Below are 19384 nucleotides of genomic sequence, written 5' to 3' on the forward strand. Positions count from 1 at the left end.
AAACAATCCTGGGACCTAGAATAGTATCTCTATTTTGCAGATCAGAAAACTGAACCTCAGGGAAGTTAATAAAAACTCAAGTGGACTCTGTGGCCTGGGCATGCAGGTATCACCAGCAGAGGGCTATAAGGAGTTAATGTCCTAGACCCTGGGTAATCGGAAGTAAAACCCTAGATGTGCTCATTCCTAGACTAATCCTTGAATTCTGACTCTTAGAATCTCTAGTTTTCTTAAAAGTGCAGGGCAGGTACCACCCTCTAAGTGCTATCTTTTAGCTGCTGCCTCCTCTTTGAGGCACATTGGCCATCCCTATCAGGAGTGGAATATTTATTTTGGGTCTAATCTAGCTACACTTGTTTGGGCATGTGTCATTTCCCTTTATGTATTACAAACTCCTTCAAGGCAAGGATTATAACTGTGTCACTCTTCCTTGTATTTGCCGCAGGACTGACACCTAGTAGGTCTTTCAAAATGCTTCTTGGCTAAATGACTAATTAACCAGAATGTCTTGAATGACTACAAGCTACATTTCAAGTTTCCTTTACAGACCCAAGCTTAGTTCTAGTCCTAATGAAACCAAATAGCCGTGTCAGTGGTAGTGCCACCTATGCATCCCCAAGTCGGGGGGGGGGGTAATGCTAGCAGGTTTGTAAATGCCCAAAAAAAGCTTATACCAGAATTTGGAGCCCCCAGGAGCAATCAGGAAATGGATTTCCCCTCTGGACTATCTTCCTGATTCTGAAGCCCCACATCCAGTGGAGAAGAAAAGTGGTTTGAAAATTTACCCAACAGCCTCCTGACAAAGAGTCTAGTTCTGGAGTCAACCCATTGATAACTACAATCATAGAAGGACAAAGGAGTTCCATCTTCAGGGTTTTTCCTTTCTTTCCTTGTATCATCAGGGCCCTTCCAGAATCAGCTCTTTGGCTAATCACCCACAACAAATGTCATGTGGCAGTGAAATCCCTTCAGAAGGTGGCATGGATAAATGGCCATATGGACCAGGGAAGAAAGCTCACACCAGAAGTATGACCAGTGGAAATTCTCATTACATCTACAACTATGTTGACATGAGTATAGTCTCAGAAGACATCGTTAATTTTAGAATTTTTACCCAATCTATTTCAAAAAGTAATTGGACATGGGGCTATAAAGGTAAAATATCCACCTCACACAGAAGTTAGACAAAGTTAGTATGGCAAAGGCAAAGAAAAAGATGTTTATGAGCCCTGCTGATGAGTTCCTTCTTTTGGTAGAGCTGTGAAGTTAACACTCGATCTTTTAGCACCTAAGGCAGAATATGATGTATATGAAGCTAATCTTCTGAGAAAAACAAACATATCAATATATCTCAAGAGCCTAATTTCTCTCTGGAAATTCAATTAAATGCAATAAGCTTTTGCAACTATACTAATTCTGAAGAATTTTCATCTAAAAATCCCATTTTGCTGATTACTTGAGTTTCCAGAGATATGTGGGTTCCATCTCCCCTTCACAACTTTCAAAGTCCCTATGAGGGGTTGGTTTTGTCTTTTCTCACATGAAGAGTTAGCTCTCACTCTTGACAATTTTAACCCCTCCATTTATATCAGTGATCCAACCACATGTCTTTGCAGACATTTTGCCTTAGCTATCATCTCTATTGTCCCATTTATCTTCAAACTTGTCCTTGTCTACTAGCTCCTCTTCTACTGCCTGAAAAACATGCCTGGCTCTCTGTACCTTAAAAAAAACCCTCATTTGATATAACTCTAGTCTCCCACTCCTTGAGAAAACAAATCTGCAATAAGTATCCCTCCCCATCCCCTTCTCTCTCCATCTCTTCTTAAAATCTCTACAAGCTGAATTCTGACCTCATCATTCTGCCAAACTTCTCTCACCAAAGGAATCAATTATGTCTTAATTGCCAGATCCAATTGCCTTTTCTCAGCTGTAATCCTGCACTTTGCAGTCTGATTGCAGTCAATGATACTCTCTTCCTTCTAGGTTTTTCAGGACATCGCTCTCTCTTATCTCTCCTCCTGCCTCTCTCCATCACTCCTCAGGTTCTTTTGCTTGATATTCAACCAGGTCATCCCAGATTATTCTGAATGTTTCACTCGTCTCTTTCCTGGCCACTCTTCTCTTCTCTCTATTTTTCACTTGATGATGATCTCATCAGCTCCCATAGATTTACTTACATGCTAGATGCTGATTATTCTTAGGTTTATTTATTCAACCTTAACTCTCTAAGACATCCTTTGTCCCATCTCTAACTGCCTGTTAGAGATTTACATCTGCATGTATATCTTTGAATTTTAACATATTAAAATTAAACTCTTATCTAATACCTCCATACCTCCTCTCTTCTGAACTTCCCTATTACTCCTGAGAACTACAATTCCTCCTAGGTTCTCTTCCAACCTAGGTGTAATACTCAACTTCTCATTCTCTCCCATCCAATCTATTGCCAGTCAATTTTTTTTCCAGTTATATCTGATTCTTTCTGGCACCTATTCAGAGATTTTATGCTAAAGATACTGGAATGGTTTACCATTTCCTTCTCCAGGCATTTTACAGATAAATAAAATAGGTCAGTAAGTTGTTCATTAGACACCTCAGATGCCTTACCCAGAATATAAACAATTAGTTCAAAAGAATCTAAAGGCCTAGGTTTCTTTTGTGTTTCTGCTATGTTGTTCTCACAGAACTTCTGTTAGTGTCATAAAACGGCAGTTGTTCAAACAAGCTATAAAATGAGTGAAACAAAAGTGTTAAAAAGCAAAGTGTTAACAAAATAGAGTTAAGTGATTTACCAAAGTCACACAGTTAGGAAGTATCTGAGACAGATTTGAACTTGGAATAACACCCCCAGGGTCATATATATATAAAATCCTCTTATGACATTTACTTTTTTTCTTAGGATTTTTTGCAAGGCAAATGGGGTTAAGTGTCTTGTCCAAGGCCACACAGCTAGGTCATTATTAAGTGTCTGAGCCCAGATTTGAACCCAGGTACTTCTGACTCCAGGGCCAGTGCTTTATCTACTGCACCACCTAGCCGCCCCCCTCTTATGACATTTAAAGAGTTTCATCACAGTCTACTTGTCTTACATTTGATACTCTTACAAATTTGTACTACATCTTTACTATACCATCCAGTGATACTGGCTTTCTTCCTGTTCCATACACAAATCACTCTATCTTCTGAAGCAAAGTATTTTTAGTGCCCATCCACCATTCTAGGACTGCTGTTATTCCTTATCTTGACTTTCTGGTCTCTTTGGCTTCCTTTACTTCCAGTCCAAATTCCACTTCTATAAAAATCCTTTCAGAAGGATTTTAGTGTCTTTTCTCTGACACTTATTACCAATGCATCCTGTTTGAGCTTGGTTATTTGATAATTGTCTCTCTCCCATTAGATTATTAGCTCCTAGAAAGCAAGGGCTCTCTTGTAACCTATTTTTTTTTCATTCTCATGGCTTACTGCTTAGGTATCTGATAAATGTTTCTTGACTGGTTTTTTTTTGAGAAATATTTTATTGCTATTAATATGAGTTCCTGGTGCTATGCTTTCCTCAAATTCCTCAAAGACAAGCAAATATAGATGTATGTGTGTGTCTGTGTGTGTGTGTGTGTGTGTGTGTGTGTGTGTGTGTGTGTGTGAGAGAGAGAGAGAGAGAGAGAGAGAGAGAGAGAGAGATTTGGTGATCTATCCCAATTCTTTTATTGTTCATGAGTGAAAAACAAGACACCTGGAATGTAAGTTACTTGACTAATGTCACAGAGACATTCTAGCTTCCTAGATACTGAAATAGAGACAGGCAGAGAGAGAAAGATATAATCTTCCATTTAAAGAATAATTTTTGTCTTTTACAGAATTATTGCCCTACCATGGCAATATCTCTGTCAAGAAAGTTGATATAAAAATGGTCCTTTCATTCCTGTCTCCTCAAGATCATTGATCCAAAGTATTTAAACCAATTTATCCTTTGTCTGCCCTTTCACTTAAATAGGAGATAATGTCCTACATTGGAGGAAGACCTTACAACTGTGAAGTCAAGGATATCTCTCAAAGACCTTTTCCAGACTCAAGCAATATGCAAGATGACCCTTTGTCTCATGTTTGCCTGGTGAGAGAGCTTCATTTTAAATCAACTGATAGCTCCTATACCATCAAAATAATTCAGCAAGAATTGGATATATTCATTGTAGATCCTGAGATTGTTATCATCCCTAATCTAGGAGAATATGAAAGATTGGGACCATAACTTTGATAAAAATGGGTCATATGACATTTTGGAATTGAAATTATTTTAATTAGTCCCGGAATGAGTTTTTTTGTTCTTAAGGAAAAAAAAGAAGCATTACATTGAATAGAAATGAAAAATAAAATTTCTATACTCTAAAATAAATGCTTTGACTTCCAGGTTTGCTTCTGTCTTCTCCTATTATGGAGCCATTTTGGACTTGCAGAAATTTGGGTTCAGTATTTACTTGGTCCAAGTGCTAGTTGCACTCATAGATTTCCCAGCAAGGTTACTTGCAGCCACTGGCATGTCTTATAAAGGACAACGCCTTGCCTTCATGTTCTTTGCAGTTTTCTCTGGATGCTTGATCCTCATTGGCATATTTATACCTCAAGGTGAGAAACTTTTCATAGGACATAGTCTCATATATAAAATATCTAAGATGAGTAAGTGATGTGATTGATTTTGGCTCTAGGGCACCAAAGATGAAATGAGAAGCAATGAAACTATTCTCTACCAGAGGTCTGAATGTGGTTTAGACTTGACTAGAGAATGGTCAAGCAAACATTGCTGCATGATTGTACTAGAATATTACTATTACAAAAGAAACAACGAAATGAAGACCAGACTGTTTTGCCCAAAGTCTGCCTTCAGAAGGTGGAACATAAAACACTTTCAGGGTTTGGGAAACTTTCTCATTCTAAGTCCATGAGAAGAGGACAATGCAACAGTTCTTAGAAATTGCTTCAGTTTTCAGGAGTCATTATCACCCCTAGGTTAAAGAACTAGGGTTCTGTGGTGGAAATAGGTTCTGCAATGTTGGATTCATCTCACTTAATATACAAAGGCAGAGTACAGCACAAGAAGGTAGTGACTGGGAGAGTGCTCTCAAGATTGATAGATCCCTTCAAATGGCATTGAAAGTTTCTGACTCTCAAACCAGAGTCTATTGGTGAAATTACAGCTATGAATAATTGAAATTATTGATATATTCATTACCCATATCATATTGATCAATATGAAATACCCAATTCCCTTTCACAGGCAAGGGATTATGGAGATAGGACACTACACATGTGATCCACGCCAATTGACAATTTGGCTATTCTTACAGTGATTTTATTTCACTCTTTTTATATTCTTATTGAATGAAATGGTTCTCTGAGTAGAGGTGGGAGAAAGGTTGGATAATCACATGTGTAATTCTGTGTAGTATTCCCACTCCTGTCATTCTTCTGTATGCTCAGTAATGCAGTTGGAAGAGGAGGAGGAGGAGGATGTCTAAAGAAAGACATGCCTCTAGCCATCTAGTATAGCACAAAAGAGAGGGATAACCTACAACTTTTTAAAGGGTCCGTGGAAAACAGTCAATTTGGCAATTGAATGCACAGTGATTACTAAGGTTTGCAAGTGAAACTCTGCTTTTTAAATTGAGCAGGATATAAAGGAAAAATAGTCAATTAATAAGTGGAGTGGGAAAAACTACATGAACTTGTCATAGTTCGAAATATTCCCTGTCCTAAATACAAATGAATGTGGCTCCAAATGAACACCAGAGGGTCAGAACCACCTGATGAATGTAAATAAACTCTGATATCCTCCTGATTTGTCCTCAGATATGGCTGCCCTTAGATTGACATTCAGGGTGCTTGGAAAAGGAAGCTTAGCAGCTATGATTGAATGTCTTCACCTCTACTCATTGAAACTCTACCCAACTGAAATCAGGTAAGTTGAGAAAAATGTGACCAGAAGGTCAAAGACCAATGATAGTATAATCTTCCCCTCAAAGATGCAAGCAGGGGGGGCGGCTAGGTGGCGTAGTGGATAAAGCACTGGCCTTGGAGTCAGGAGTACCTAGGTTCAAATCTGGTCTCAGACACTTAATAATTACCTAGCCGTGTGGCCTTGGGCAAGCCACGTAACCCCATTTGCCTTGCAAAAATCTAAAAAACAAAACACACACAAAAAAACACACAAAGATGCAAGCAGGTATAGTACTGTGTCATGTTTGAAAACATGCAATTCAATTCAATTGAAACTTTGACTACTGTCATAAATAGCTCATAATTACAACTACTTGCTCCAGAATGCTTAAAATAGATTTTACTAATAAACTTCTCTAAAGAGAAGGGCCAGTTTCCCAAGTAGAAAAAGATAGCAAAATTTTAACAACGTCCAGTCTTATATGCAATTTCAAAGGCTTGTTCCTCCCCTTCAAGCCAGTCATTGGTCAAGGTTACAATCTAATTGATACATTCACCCTTGAACCACTCTCTAATAATATTTTTCCCTTCCCTGGACACTGACATTCAAAATTATATCTATAAAAGAATTTTCCTTTGATGCCCTGGATCTTTATAAGTAAACTACTCTAACAAATCAGATATAGAATATTTAGGTCAATTGGATTTAATAGTCAGGTTAAGAGTATGGTTCTGGCATTGTTTGTCAGATTTATGTTCTGATAAAAATTAATATCCCTTAATTTTTATGTTAAAGGGGACTCTAATCTCAGGTCTGATCAGGTTGTGTTCAATTCCTTTGACTTACACTCACATAGCTGCACAGAGGCACCAACAGTCACAGGTAGACCCCAGTCTTTGTGATGTATATATAAGAGGAGATTATTAGTATACATTTATACTAATAATCTCCTCTTATACTCCATAAAAGCCATATACCCTACAATCCTCACAATTCCCCTATTTTTTCTTTTAATAAAAATTTGGGTTCTACATCTTATAAGTGATTTCATTCTTAAATCACAATCCTCATTACCTTCTATCAAAACCTTCATCTCTTGGTTGGTGATGACCTCTTATGAGTCTGTTGGGAGTATAAATGGAGTTCAATGCTCCCAACTCCCCTTCTTGGCAATGGGCAGGCAACAAACATGAGATTTATCTACAAGGGTGGAGTATAAGTAGTAGAGACACACTTACAGAATAAAGGGAAAGTTACAGATATCAAAAGGTGCAGATTCCCTGCCCAAACAACCCATACAAGATGAAGAAATTGAACTGGTCCATTCCTCCCTCTCCCTCTCCTTCCCCACCACTGCCTTTTTTCCCTGAATGCATCTGATGTCCTTTTGCATCTTCTGAGTCTGTTCCAAAAAGTCCTCTCCAGTTCTGGCAACTTGTAAAGATCTCCTTTTCTGATAAAGGAATTCCTTAAAATAACATTTTACTGAGACCAAAACACCATGTTTTCATCACAAGACAGTAAAATTCTGGAGCTTATTACAATTTACATTTTGCCTTGTTCACTGTCACATTGACATATATACATCATTTTAATAAAATAAGGTTCCACAAAATTGGTTCACTACACAAGTGGACTCACTGAAAATTGCCAGATTAACTTATGCTTGTAACATGTACCTTTGATAACCATGTTAGTACAAAGAGTATCCAGCAAATGACTTACAAATCAAGTCTTAACATTTTGCTCTCATTACAATAATGATTAAGATATCCTTAATTACAATAAATTTTCTCCCCCAAATATTTCTAAATATACTATAGGTTATCCTTCACCTGATATACTTAGTTGGTTCACATTCCTTTCCTTAAACTAATATTTGAAACTGTAATTTTACAGGTTCATATCTTTATATCCTAAAAACTTCCCAATCTTCTTATCATATGTCCCCTTTAACATAAAAATTAAGAGATCTTAATTTTTATCAAAACATAAAGCTGACCACCAGTTCCAGAACTACCTATCTGACTATTAAATCCAATTGATCTAAAACTTCTATATCTGATTTGTTATAGTAGTTTCCCATAAAGATCCAGGGCATCAAAGGAAAATTCTTTTATAGATATAATTTTGAATGTCAGTGTCCAGGCAGAAGTCATGTGGGTAGTAAAATGTCTTAAGACAGATTTAATTTACCAGATGAGACATTATCCAAATGTCACATTTGAGAAATCAAGTCAGAGAGGGTCCAACCTCAGACCATACTGAAAAGTTGCCCCTTCAACCACTCATTCCAATAAAACTGTCACCTGTAGTCTTCAGGCCCTCACTGGGCTTCCTGGTTCCAGAAAAGCATTGACCCAATAACACTTCCTTTGCTGAATGTTCCTGGGATCAGGCACAGATCAGAAAGTCAATTCAAAGTTCCATAATCTAAAATAGTAACTTTACTTAATTAGAACTTCAAGTGAGTCCAGTTTACAAGGACTAAATACCCATTATAATCTTGATGAGGTCCCAATTAGTGAACCCCCTACCCAATATTCAGATCTTCTCTAAGTGTCCTTCCTGGGTCCTTTCTAAAATCAGAAATTCTAACTATGACTGACCCTATATCCCCTATCTCCTACCTCTTGCTCAAGGTCTTTGTTCTCCATTGTCTTTGTTATCAGAACACACTAAACAAGGTTATATTCTAACCTAATGCAAAGATCTGTCAAGTTCTTCCAGCATCTGAAGCACTACAAAAGCCCCCTTCACAGGCATGTGTTATAACTCAACTAAAAGGTCTATCCTTCTGGTGGCACTAACTTCTGATCTCCAAACCTACATCCATTTGTCTGAAATCATATCTGTTCTATTCTTCCTTCTCTTTCTCTATATAAAGATGGTATGTCAGATGCCTCTTGGCTAGAGACTCCCCCCTCTTCTAACCTGTTGCATTATACAATAAATAAATAAATACCTCTTTTGGCTAGGAGAGTGCCCATCAACTCCTAAATTCATCCTCTGGCCTCCTTTGCTAGTTTTCATCCCCATCATTCTCACATAACAAGTAACTAGAAATTATCACAAAGAAATCTAAAATTATTACCATTATTATTATTATTATCTTTCTCATGTTACATGGGTACTTTTACTTCAAAGCAAACAACCATAGATTTGGGATATAGCACCACAACAAACCCAATTATATATATATATAAACTGGAAAATTTCTATAGACAACTTTACATTAAACCTGTTTAACTATTAGCCTGCTTAAAATACAAATCAATATTTTCAGAATTCTTTCAAACCATTAGGACAGGGGCAGCTAGGTATCTCAGTGAATAGAGTACTAGTCCTGGAGTCAGGAGGACCTGAATTCAAATCTGACCTCAGACACATAATAATTACCTAGCTGTGTGACCTTGGGTAAGTCACTTGAACACATTGCCTTACAAAAACAAAACAACGGCAAAAAAGACCATTAGAACGTTTTAGATGACTTTAAACCCTCAACATGTATTATTAATTTCCAAAGAAGAAAAACACAATAACTTCTAGATTATATTATACATAAACCCGTAGATCTATGCTAAGTTCCAACAGAATCCTTAAAAGTTTCAGGGATCCTGGGGGGGGGGTCATAATTTTAATATTTCCCCTCATTACTACTACAAAGCAAGCAAGTGTTAATTCTAGGCTTCATCACCATTATAATAACTCCAAATGGGTTATATTTCCTTAATAGGATCAGTTATAAAGGTAGATCACATGACTGATAAAGACGTCTCAACATCTTACAGGGGCTACGCAATTTTTTTAATTGCCCAATCACTCTTCAGAGCACACACACACACACACACAAACACACACTAGCAGAAAGCATGTGTGTCAGGATATGCCTCCCAGTTTCCTGTTCACTAACCCTCTGAGTTTGCAATTATCATGAGGGAAGAAATCCACAATCTCGACTTCTTTAAATTAAACACATAATTATTAATTTCCATTAAACTTACCTCAATGGGTTTTACATTTCTATTTTCCAAGCTTATTTACCTCTAATCCCAAATATACTTTTATTTTCAAAAAGAAAATGATTCTCCAAGAATGTAATCTTATACATATGATATTTTTAAAACCCCAATGTAAACTCTTACCTATGCCAGTCAGAGTTACACTTACATAGAACAAGATCTGAAATAGATGCATTTTCTTATTTTCCAATGACAGGTGTTAAGTCTACTTTGGTCATATATGTGTGTGAGCATATGTGTATATATATATATATATATATGTATATATATATATATATATATCCATATATGTGTATGTGTATATATCCATATATATCCATATATGTGTATGTATGTTTTTCGCAAACTTTCTCTGCCAAAAAGACCTTGAAAGAGATCACTGATAATGTATTCTCTAGTTTTGACACAACAAAGTCACATTTCAAAAATTTAATAAGAAAATATTTAAAGTTCTTGAATCTCATTAATTAAAATAGGTTTAATAGAATTATTATCATTATTAGTTTTAGCACTAAAACAAATTAGCTCATGGATGAGAATTTAATAAGCCCACTACATAAATGCCCTTTACAAAACTTTTTGTCTTTCCCAAAAGAAAATTCCTAATAACATAACATATTAATATAATAATAACATAACATAATAACATTATTTTTCTCAGTCATATATAGATTCCCAAGTTTGCTTCACATGCAATAATTCCTAATTATCACAAAACTTCCATTAGTAGACTCAGATAAAATCATTTTAACAATGCTTAATTATTTCCATTCTGTATAAAGATTTTTGTTAGAATTTAAATTAATTAATTTAATAAATTAATTAAATTTAACATTAATACCCCTGTAAAATCTTCAGAATGATCCCCAAAAATCCAGTTCAGAAATGTAAATGTTAGCCTTAAAGATGGAATGGGGGTCAGAGTGTATCGCCATTTAGATCATGTAGTCAGAGCAGAGGGATCAGTTGAAGATGAATTCCTTTCAAAACCTTCCCCAATAGCTCATATTACTAAATTCACAAATTATATATATATATGTATATATATATATGTATATATATATATATGTATATATATATATATAACTTTAACTCAAACTCCTCCCAAGTGCTGAATTGAAAAAGTGGCCTCACAAAATCAACTGATTTAATTTTTTCTTTTTTAAACATGGGAATTTTCCTTTCAAAAAGTTTCAGTCTCCCAACCCCTGATTCTTACTGCTTTCCTACCACACACCTCATGTGAGTCTTGCTTTCCCCTCTTAAACTCTCTCTCTCTCTCTCTCTCTCTCTCTCTCTCTCTCTCTCTCTCTCTCTCTCTCTCTCTCTTTCTCTCTCTCTCCATGGAGAGGGGGGAGGACACTCCTCCAGTTTGAACTCTGAGACACATGGGCAGTCTAACTAAATGGGGAAAGGAATGGGATTAAGCAACCACATGCACTGTCCTCCCCCTCCCCAACCCAGGGAGAAGACAAGGGGTATTCCCCAGAAGCCATGGGAATCAGAACTCTGCTCTCCCATAACTTCTCAGGCTTTCTCTTGAATCCCTTACATTGCCAATATCATCTCCTCTTTCCTAACCTTTAAAATTCATTCTTTTCTCAATCCTCTTAACTCCACAGCTTTTTTTCTCAATTCATCACCTTATTCCCCTACTAAATGAAAGCATCAACCACAAACAACACAGTCCCCTTTAGAGCTCCCTACTGCCATCCAATTCTGCCTGGCTCAGTTGGGGTGGGGGCTAAGCTCCAAGGAGGAGACAGAGAAAACTACAGTTCTTCCTCCCCCCACCTTCCTTAACATCTCCAGCTAACCCGCAAACCCACCCTCAGTTCAAAACTTAAGCCATTTAATAGAAAAATGGGTCTCTGTACCCCAAAAAATCTCAGTGCCAGAACTGGCCCAGACAGCTTGGACCACAGCTAATCAACAAGACAATACACATACAACTCAAAGACACCCAATCAATGAGCCAGACACTGTACTTGTTACTAGGGATAGAAAGACAAGAACAAGACTATTTTTGTCCTCAAGGAAGTTCCGTCCTATTGATATTGCATCATAGGTAAATATTCGAAGTATGGTGACAAACTGATGACATCAAATAATTCCAGAAGCAGCTCTCTATGGTGCGTTTCTCATACCTAACTGATTTGACTAATTTGACAAATAAAAAATAATAAAATTATAGACAGAAGAAAAAGTTTATGAATTGGTCTGAAGGATTCTTCTTTGTGGTACATTGGGTTAGAAACAGCAAAAAAACCTATTTTTGTTGTTATAAATGGCTCATAAATACTTAGTCCAGAGTGATTAAAATGGTTTTTATTAAGAAGTCTTAGTAGGGTGGCTAGGTGGCGCAGTGGATACAGCACTGGCCCTGGAGTCGAGTACCTGAATTCAAATCTGGCCTCAGACACTTAATAATTACCTAGCTATGTCACCTTGGGCAAGCCACTTAACCCTGTTGCTTTGCAAAAAACTAAAACAAACAAACGAACAAACAAAAAACCCCCCAAGAAGTCTTAGTAAAGGGGTCACCTTGGAGAGGGGGGGCCAAATCCTGGAAATGCTAGGTTTTATATGCTCGTTGAAAGGCTAATTCCTCCCCCTTCCAGCCAATCATTGGCTGAGGTCACAATCTAATTGATACATTCACCCCTATACATTTTGCCCCATGCTACTCATAATACTGAAGAGCACAGGGGAAGGAACAATAATCTCCTTGAGCATGCCTAAAGGAGAAGGACACAGACCCTAGGTTAACTCATAAGGAGCAATAAGCAAATAACAAAAACTTCCAATCCCCTCTCCAAAGTGCTGATCTTTCATCTTCTTTTCTATCAGTATCATTCAGGGATTCACAAATTTTGTCATATCTCAATGAATACTGGAGTCAAATCATTCTCACTTTATCATATCACTTGCTGGTATAGTCACTTGTCCTTTCAAATGCTTTGCTGCCAAATCCATTACTCCACTTTTGCAATGAGTGATAGAGACAGCGAAATGCAGTCAGACAAAGCACTGGCTCTGGAATGAGTTCAAATCCTGCATGCCTCCAATGCAAACATTATATGAAACATTGGTCAATCACTGCTCTGAGACTCTGATTCCTTCTCTGAATAATGAGAAGAATATTGGACTAGATGATAGGAGTCTTGAAAGTGGAAATCTGTGGTTTGTGACATGTTTTGTTAACATGAGCACAATAATGTGCTATGTTATGGAACACATGCAGAATTGCAGGATCTCCAGGAATGCCAGTTGTATAGTGGGTGGGGTCATAAGGGTTTGGGAGCCGTGAAAAATCACCTGATGAAAAAGATTTGGCTAAATTTCAGGGAACAACTTTTGCATAACAATATTTCAGAAGATATCAAAATGTATGTTCATTAGTTTGTACAATATTTTACTGAAGGCTTTATGAGCCTAGAGTTCAAGATCGTGGGATGGGGTAAGAGGAAGAACATGAGGAGTGTGGGAAGTTAAGCAAACCTAATACTCCCTGACAAAGGGGAAGCAAACTGCGGGTCCTGTGACATCCCTGGAGGGACCAGTGAAAACACTTCAGGTTTCTCTCCTAATCATGGGAATGTGTTTTAAGGCCTCTAATATGGCCTCCACTTTGTTCCTCCTTTGTTTTAAGATAGTTTATTTTTCCTTTCTTTTAATAAAATGTTCTTGAATAAACTGTGCAAGAAAACACCCAAAGAAACAATTGTTCTTTTCTGTTTACATCTCAGATTTCTTAGGTTTACTTCTATATGTAAATGTCTTTATGCCTATATAAAAGCAAGGTAACTGTGGATATATTGTATTGGAAACAAATGTTTATGATCTTCTCTGTACAGTTAAAATATTCTTTTTCCCTTCTGTATTGGTGTTTGTAAATCCCATTTCTGGCAACAGACATCCTAAACTACTCTGAACTATATAGTTTCATAGATCTAAACCTTGTCCTTCGCATTCATCAGTGGAGTGAGCCAGCTTCACATAATAAATGCTATCTTAAATGAGATATTAACTCCTCTAATTAGGTGGAACCCCACTACCTAGGATGGGCATTTAAGGAGAGCCTGGGTGTTCCTTTTCCTACACAAACTTATCAGGCAGCTAGTGCCTGGTTTATTCTTCATATAGCTTCATTTTCTTAAGGAATTCTTAACCCTCTATAAGATGATTAAATGAATGGATTTCTCTATCATTTATCTATTATTTGTTTGCTATGATTTCAGTAAATTTGTTCTTTTTCACCCTTGCACTCTGGGGTCAGATGGTTCTGTGAATTCTTCACCAAATGAGTGCTAATTTCAGTCTAGCAAACCCAGCAACATCTTCTGGCTAAGAACCTTTAACAAAATCGAGCCATGTGGAGAGAAATGGAACAACAGTAAACCAAATAGCCAGCAAAAAGTAAATCAGGCAAGAGAATAAGGACATTCCAGGCTCTCCTCAAATGCCCCTCTGGGTTTGATGAAACAGGGCAAGCATTTAGATCTTGTTTAAGAGGGACTAATCCCCGCATAACTGGTAATGTGTGTATGCGTGCATGTGTGAACTAACTCTGTGAAGAGTTCAAACAAATTTGGGCCCAAGAACTCTGTGAGAAGGATGAAATAAAAAAATTTAACTGGGATAAAATTAATCATACCTCAGAAGGTTACAGGTCAAGAAGCAGGATGGTACCTTTAGGTTCCCCTGGATCTTGATATCCCAATATTTTGAGGTTTCTCAATAATACAGAATTTATTAATACCAAAACTAGAATAAGCAGCTTTTGGCTCTGGCATGAGTAACCTGCTCCCCTACACGAGGTAATTAATAAGATCTATCCATCATAATTCCAGTCCTTTGTGGGAAGGGTGCTGAGGGAAGTCTGAGGGAAGCAAGGGAAAAGCAGAGTGGTCCCTGCCCTCAAGTCATTTATATTCTAGTTTTTATTCTAATTTTGTTCACTTCCAGGCAGAAGGGAATGTGTATTGCTAGTATGGGTGGAAGCATTGGTTCAATCCTGGCTCCCCTTGTCTTCATCATTGGCAACTATGTCCCGATTCTGCAGTCTCTGTTATTTGGGATAATACCCATCCTTTCTGCCATTGCTGCCTCCTTGCTGATTGAGACCCAAGGCCTTCCCCTGCAGGATACCATCCAAGAGACAGAGAACAGGTCAGTTCCTGAATCCTATCAGTGAAAGTTTAACTTAAAAATTATTAGTGTCGTTGAGACTCTTGTCCCCTGGGCACAAAAGACATCAGTTTCAGGTGAAATACATTTCATACTTTCAGAGTTATCATGGGAAACTCAAGTTTCACAAACTAATCCCCAAATCGCTTCTTCTTATTCATCCTTAAAATGAGGTGGAAATTATGAAAATTTGTATTTTGCTAATGTGACAATTAATCAAAATAGTTGGAGATCCATGGGAAAAGCTCATTTTACAAATGAAGAAACTGAGATAAACATGGCTAAATTTCGATATACTTTACCAAGTACCTATTAAGTGCCTACCATGTGCAACATCAGTCTACTAGGGGGCTGAAGCCAGAAAGTCTCATTCTCCTGAGTTTAAAATTAGTCTCATATACTAATTAGTTGTCTGACCCTGGGCAAATCATTTACCCTTGTTTGCCACATTGCAAGCTAACACCTTTAAACCTGTCCACCCAAGCTAAGGTGCTTGTGCTGGGGGCCCCATCTTAGATCTCAACATCATACAAAATTATTCCACCCACTGAAATTCTACTCTGATTATACCTACTGCTCTTCTCCCTCTCCTCTTCCTGTGTCAGCTAAGCTAAGTTTTCATCCTCATCAGGACTTGTAGCTTAATATTAAAACTTTCCACTCCTCCCAACTCCTCACCCATCTTTTTGCTTCATCTTCTACCTTTAACAGCCTTATTCAATTTGGTATTCTTTCCCTCTCCCAAACTGCTTCTCCTAAGAGGTAAATCCCCATCACTATCCCTGTTGTCTTCCTACTATTCATACCTATCAGGTCACCCTTCACTTGGACTGCCAAGAATTTCCTCTACAACCTACCCCAAAGAGTGATCAGGCAGCCTTGGGCTACAGTCACTGAGTCAGGAGGACTCCCCTCCTCCCCACAAATACCTATTGCTCCAGGATCTAGGAAGCTTTTCTGAAATTTGTCTCTTTTCACCATTTCTTCTTGGTCTGCCCCATGAGACTCAGCAGAAAAATTGTAATCCCTCTTCCACATAAGAGCCCCTTCAAATACTTGAAGACACGTGTCCTGTTTCCTCTAGTGAGAAGTAGCCAGTGATGGAGAAGACAGCTTGAGTTCATATATGACCTCTGATACTTACATACGTAGGGGACATTGGATAAATTACTTGACTGCCCTGGGCCTCAGTTTCCTCATCTTTATAAAGAGGTGCAGGGGCTAGATGTCCCTGAAGCTCTTTTTGGTCCTCAATCTATCGTCCTCTATCCATTCAGTCATCATCCTCTTGATTTTTTTCAATATCCTTCTTAAAATGTGATGTCCAGAACTGAGCACAAAATTTCAGATTGATTGGGATAGGAGATAGCCAATATGATTTTCACTTTCATGGGTGATATGGAGGCATATTTTCTGCCTTCACCGGGAGGGCAGAAAATATGTGTGTGCTCACTCTGATCTATTCTCTCATGGTCAGCTAGAGAGGAATCATGCCTTCTCAACTCAGATTCTATCCAGGTCCCAGTGTGTTTGTGTTGGAAGAATTCACTGACCTTATTCATGAATTCAATCTTTGAACCCTTTTGTTGTTAAGTTCTTTCAGTTGTATCCAACCCTTTGTGACTTCTTTTGGGGTTTTCTAGGCAAGGGTACTGGAGTAGTTCTCCATTTCATTCTCCAGCTCATTGTGTAAATGAGCAATGGATGCAAATAGGTTCAAATAGCTTGCCAAGGATCACACAAATAATATGTCAGAGACCACTATTTGTGCTCATGTAGATGAATCTTCCTTATTCTAAGTCCAGTACTCTGTTCTCTGGATCACCTAGATACTGTCTTTGACACTCTACCAATGTGTTTTTATTTATATAACCAATTAAATGCACTGATGACATTTGTAGACTAGAGACTTTGAATATTGCTTCACAACAAGACAAAAGTTGTAATACTAATAGTACAATCACTCACATATTAACCCAAAGACAGGAATTATTAAAACATCATAACCACACATCACTCTAAGTCATTTTCTCCTAAATATCCACATATTTTCTGTGGGGGAGAGAGGGAACACACACTTAGAGACAGCTGCCAAAGAAGCATAATCGACAAGAAATCCCACATCCTGGGTGTGACCCACAACGCTACATCTGGAATACATTTTCACATCCTCTTCTAGTCCTGAAACTTGTGCTTAGAAATCCCTTTATGGAAAGAGCTTCTGTGGTATAGCAGACGCTTCCTCTGCCAGACTCAGTTGGTCCAAGGTATGTTTCAATGGCACTTCATTAGCTTCGATTACTCAGTCAACCTGGTTGATCTGCTCTGCCACCTCCTTGATTCTCTGCTGTGAAGCTATCCCTCTGCTCAGCTGTACATTCTCCTCAAGAGCCGCTGTTCTAACCACCACTTTCAGCTGCAAACTTAGACAACACATTTCTGAAATTTGGTCTTTCCTCCCTCTCTTTCTGGGTTTAGACTGGCACAATCTGGAAATAGCTCTCCTTTAAATATTAGTAAAAAATATCCTCATCTTCTATGACCAGTTAAAGTTATACCCATCCCTTATCATTTAACCATGCTAGTGGGTCTATCATTCCATTGCACACTATTAGCTACAAACGCTGCTGTCTCAGAATTCTGATTCTTTCCCTCAGAACATATCTTCAGACAAATTATCAAATTAGATTTAACAAAATACTCCTCTATATAAGGTAAGGGGCACCTTTAAAGGAAAGGATCTTGCCTAGACATGAACTCAATTCAACTTTGCCATGTTCATCTTTTCCTCACACTCTCCACTGCCACCTTAGATAGAATATGATGTTTTTGGGGCAGCTAGGTGGCGCAGTGGCTAGAGCACCGGTCCTGGAGTCAGGAGTCCCTGAGTTCAAATCTGGCCTCAGACACTTAATAATTACCTAGCTGTGTGGCCTTGGGCAAGCCACTTAACCCTGTTTGCTTTGCAAAGAAAAAAAACCTAAAAGAAAAGAAAAGAAGAGAAGCGAAGCGAAGCGAAGAGAAGAGAAGAGAAGAGAAGAGAAGAGAAGAGAAGAGAAGAGAAGAGAAGAGAAGAGAAGAGAAAAGAGAAAAGAAAAGAAAAAAAGAATATCATCTTCTTGAAAGCAGGGAATCTGGCAAATTTATCTCGGTGTTCAAGGTGTCTTGCATATGGTAGGTACCTAATAACAGTTGGACAAACTGATTGTGTTGACTTGCCCAGATCTAGTTTAAGACTCCCCATTCTCAGCCCAGGTATTTTTGTAGATGAAATCTTCCCTCACCCAAGAGTTTAGAGTTTTTTCTTGTAGTTTTAATAATGCTTCTGATATCTAAGAGCAGAGTTGTATGTCTCTATGTTTCTCCTTGACCAGGTGGAAGAGAGCAGTCTCTGAAAGGAAATGCCAGGCAAGATGGACAGGAGAGACCAGCCTTGCTTATCCCTGAAAAGCCACAAGCTGAGAGCACAGTTCGATGCTTTCTTGTGAACTCCCAACCATACTTCATTATTTTTTCCATTGTGAAATGAGATCTACCTTTTCTAAATTGGGAGTGCACTCTCTGGCTGCCTGAGAGTACAGAAAAAGGTGACCTGGTAGAACTTAACCTGCAATTCAGCACTTGAAATAAAATCTTATTTGTTAAATACTGTGCTTTTAAGTAAGTCTAATGAACAAAAAGGAGAAAGACAATCTCCCCCCTGGCTGTAAGCTGCAGTGTACCCTCCAAGACCTCACTCACTCCATCAAGACATGCCTAGAGAACTTGGCAAAGTGGTCCATCTGGGAAAGTCTGGTGAGATTGAGAACAAACGATGGGTGTCTCAATCATTATATCTGCCTAGCCTAGTAAGCTAGTCCTGTCTTCCAATAAGAAGTGTGTGGGTGGGTGGGGGGGATCAAAGTAAAAAATACCGTGAACAGAAAAAACAGTCTCTCTTGAACTTCCTAGCTATTTAGTTAATATCCAAAGAAAAATTTGGGGACCCTCCTCCACTTTGGAGAGAGCACCTTTAGTCAGACGACCTGGGTTCAAATTCCAATGGTGCTGCTTCCCATGTCTATGTCCTTGGACAAGTCCCTTATTCTCTCTGGGCCCCAACTTTTTCTTATGTAAAATGAAGGGGATTGACCAGATGGCTCTGGGATCTCTTCCATCATCTTCTTCACAGTCCTGCTCTTCTCCCCTTATCCCCATACTGGCATAAATCACCATGGGGAACACTGTGACATCCAACAAA

The 19384-nt window shown here is 38.1% G+C and overlaps 1 protein-coding gene across 1 annotated transcript in view; it reads left to right on the forward strand.

Moving 5' to 3' along the window:
• Window positions 1–18745, forward strand: part of LOC141519400 (solute carrier family 22 member 20-like) — a 34810-nt gene extending 16065 nt beyond the window's left edge. Inside the window, 8 exon segments of the mRNA XM_074231650.1 lie at window positions 903–1026; window positions 3995–4012; window positions 4014–4111; window positions 4409–4623; window positions 5845–5953; window positions 14923–15147; window positions 18305–18318; window positions 18519–18745. Of these exon segments, the coding sequence (XP_074087751.1) occupies window positions 903–1026; window positions 3995–4012; window positions 4014–4111; window positions 4409–4623; window positions 5845–5953; window positions 14923–15147; window positions 18305–18318; window positions 18519–18673 (958 nt within the window). The 3' untranslated portion in view covers window positions 18674–18745.
• The last annotated feature ends 639 nt before the right edge of the window (window positions 18746–19384 follow it).

This window comes from Macrotis lagotis, chromosome 3, assembly GCF_037893015.1.
Source record: "Macrotis lagotis isolate mMagLag1 chromosome 3, bilby.v1.9.chrom.fasta, whole genome shotgun sequence".
NCBI lineage: Eukaryota > Metazoa > Chordata > Mammalia > Peramelemorphia > Peramelidae > Macrotis > Macrotis lagotis.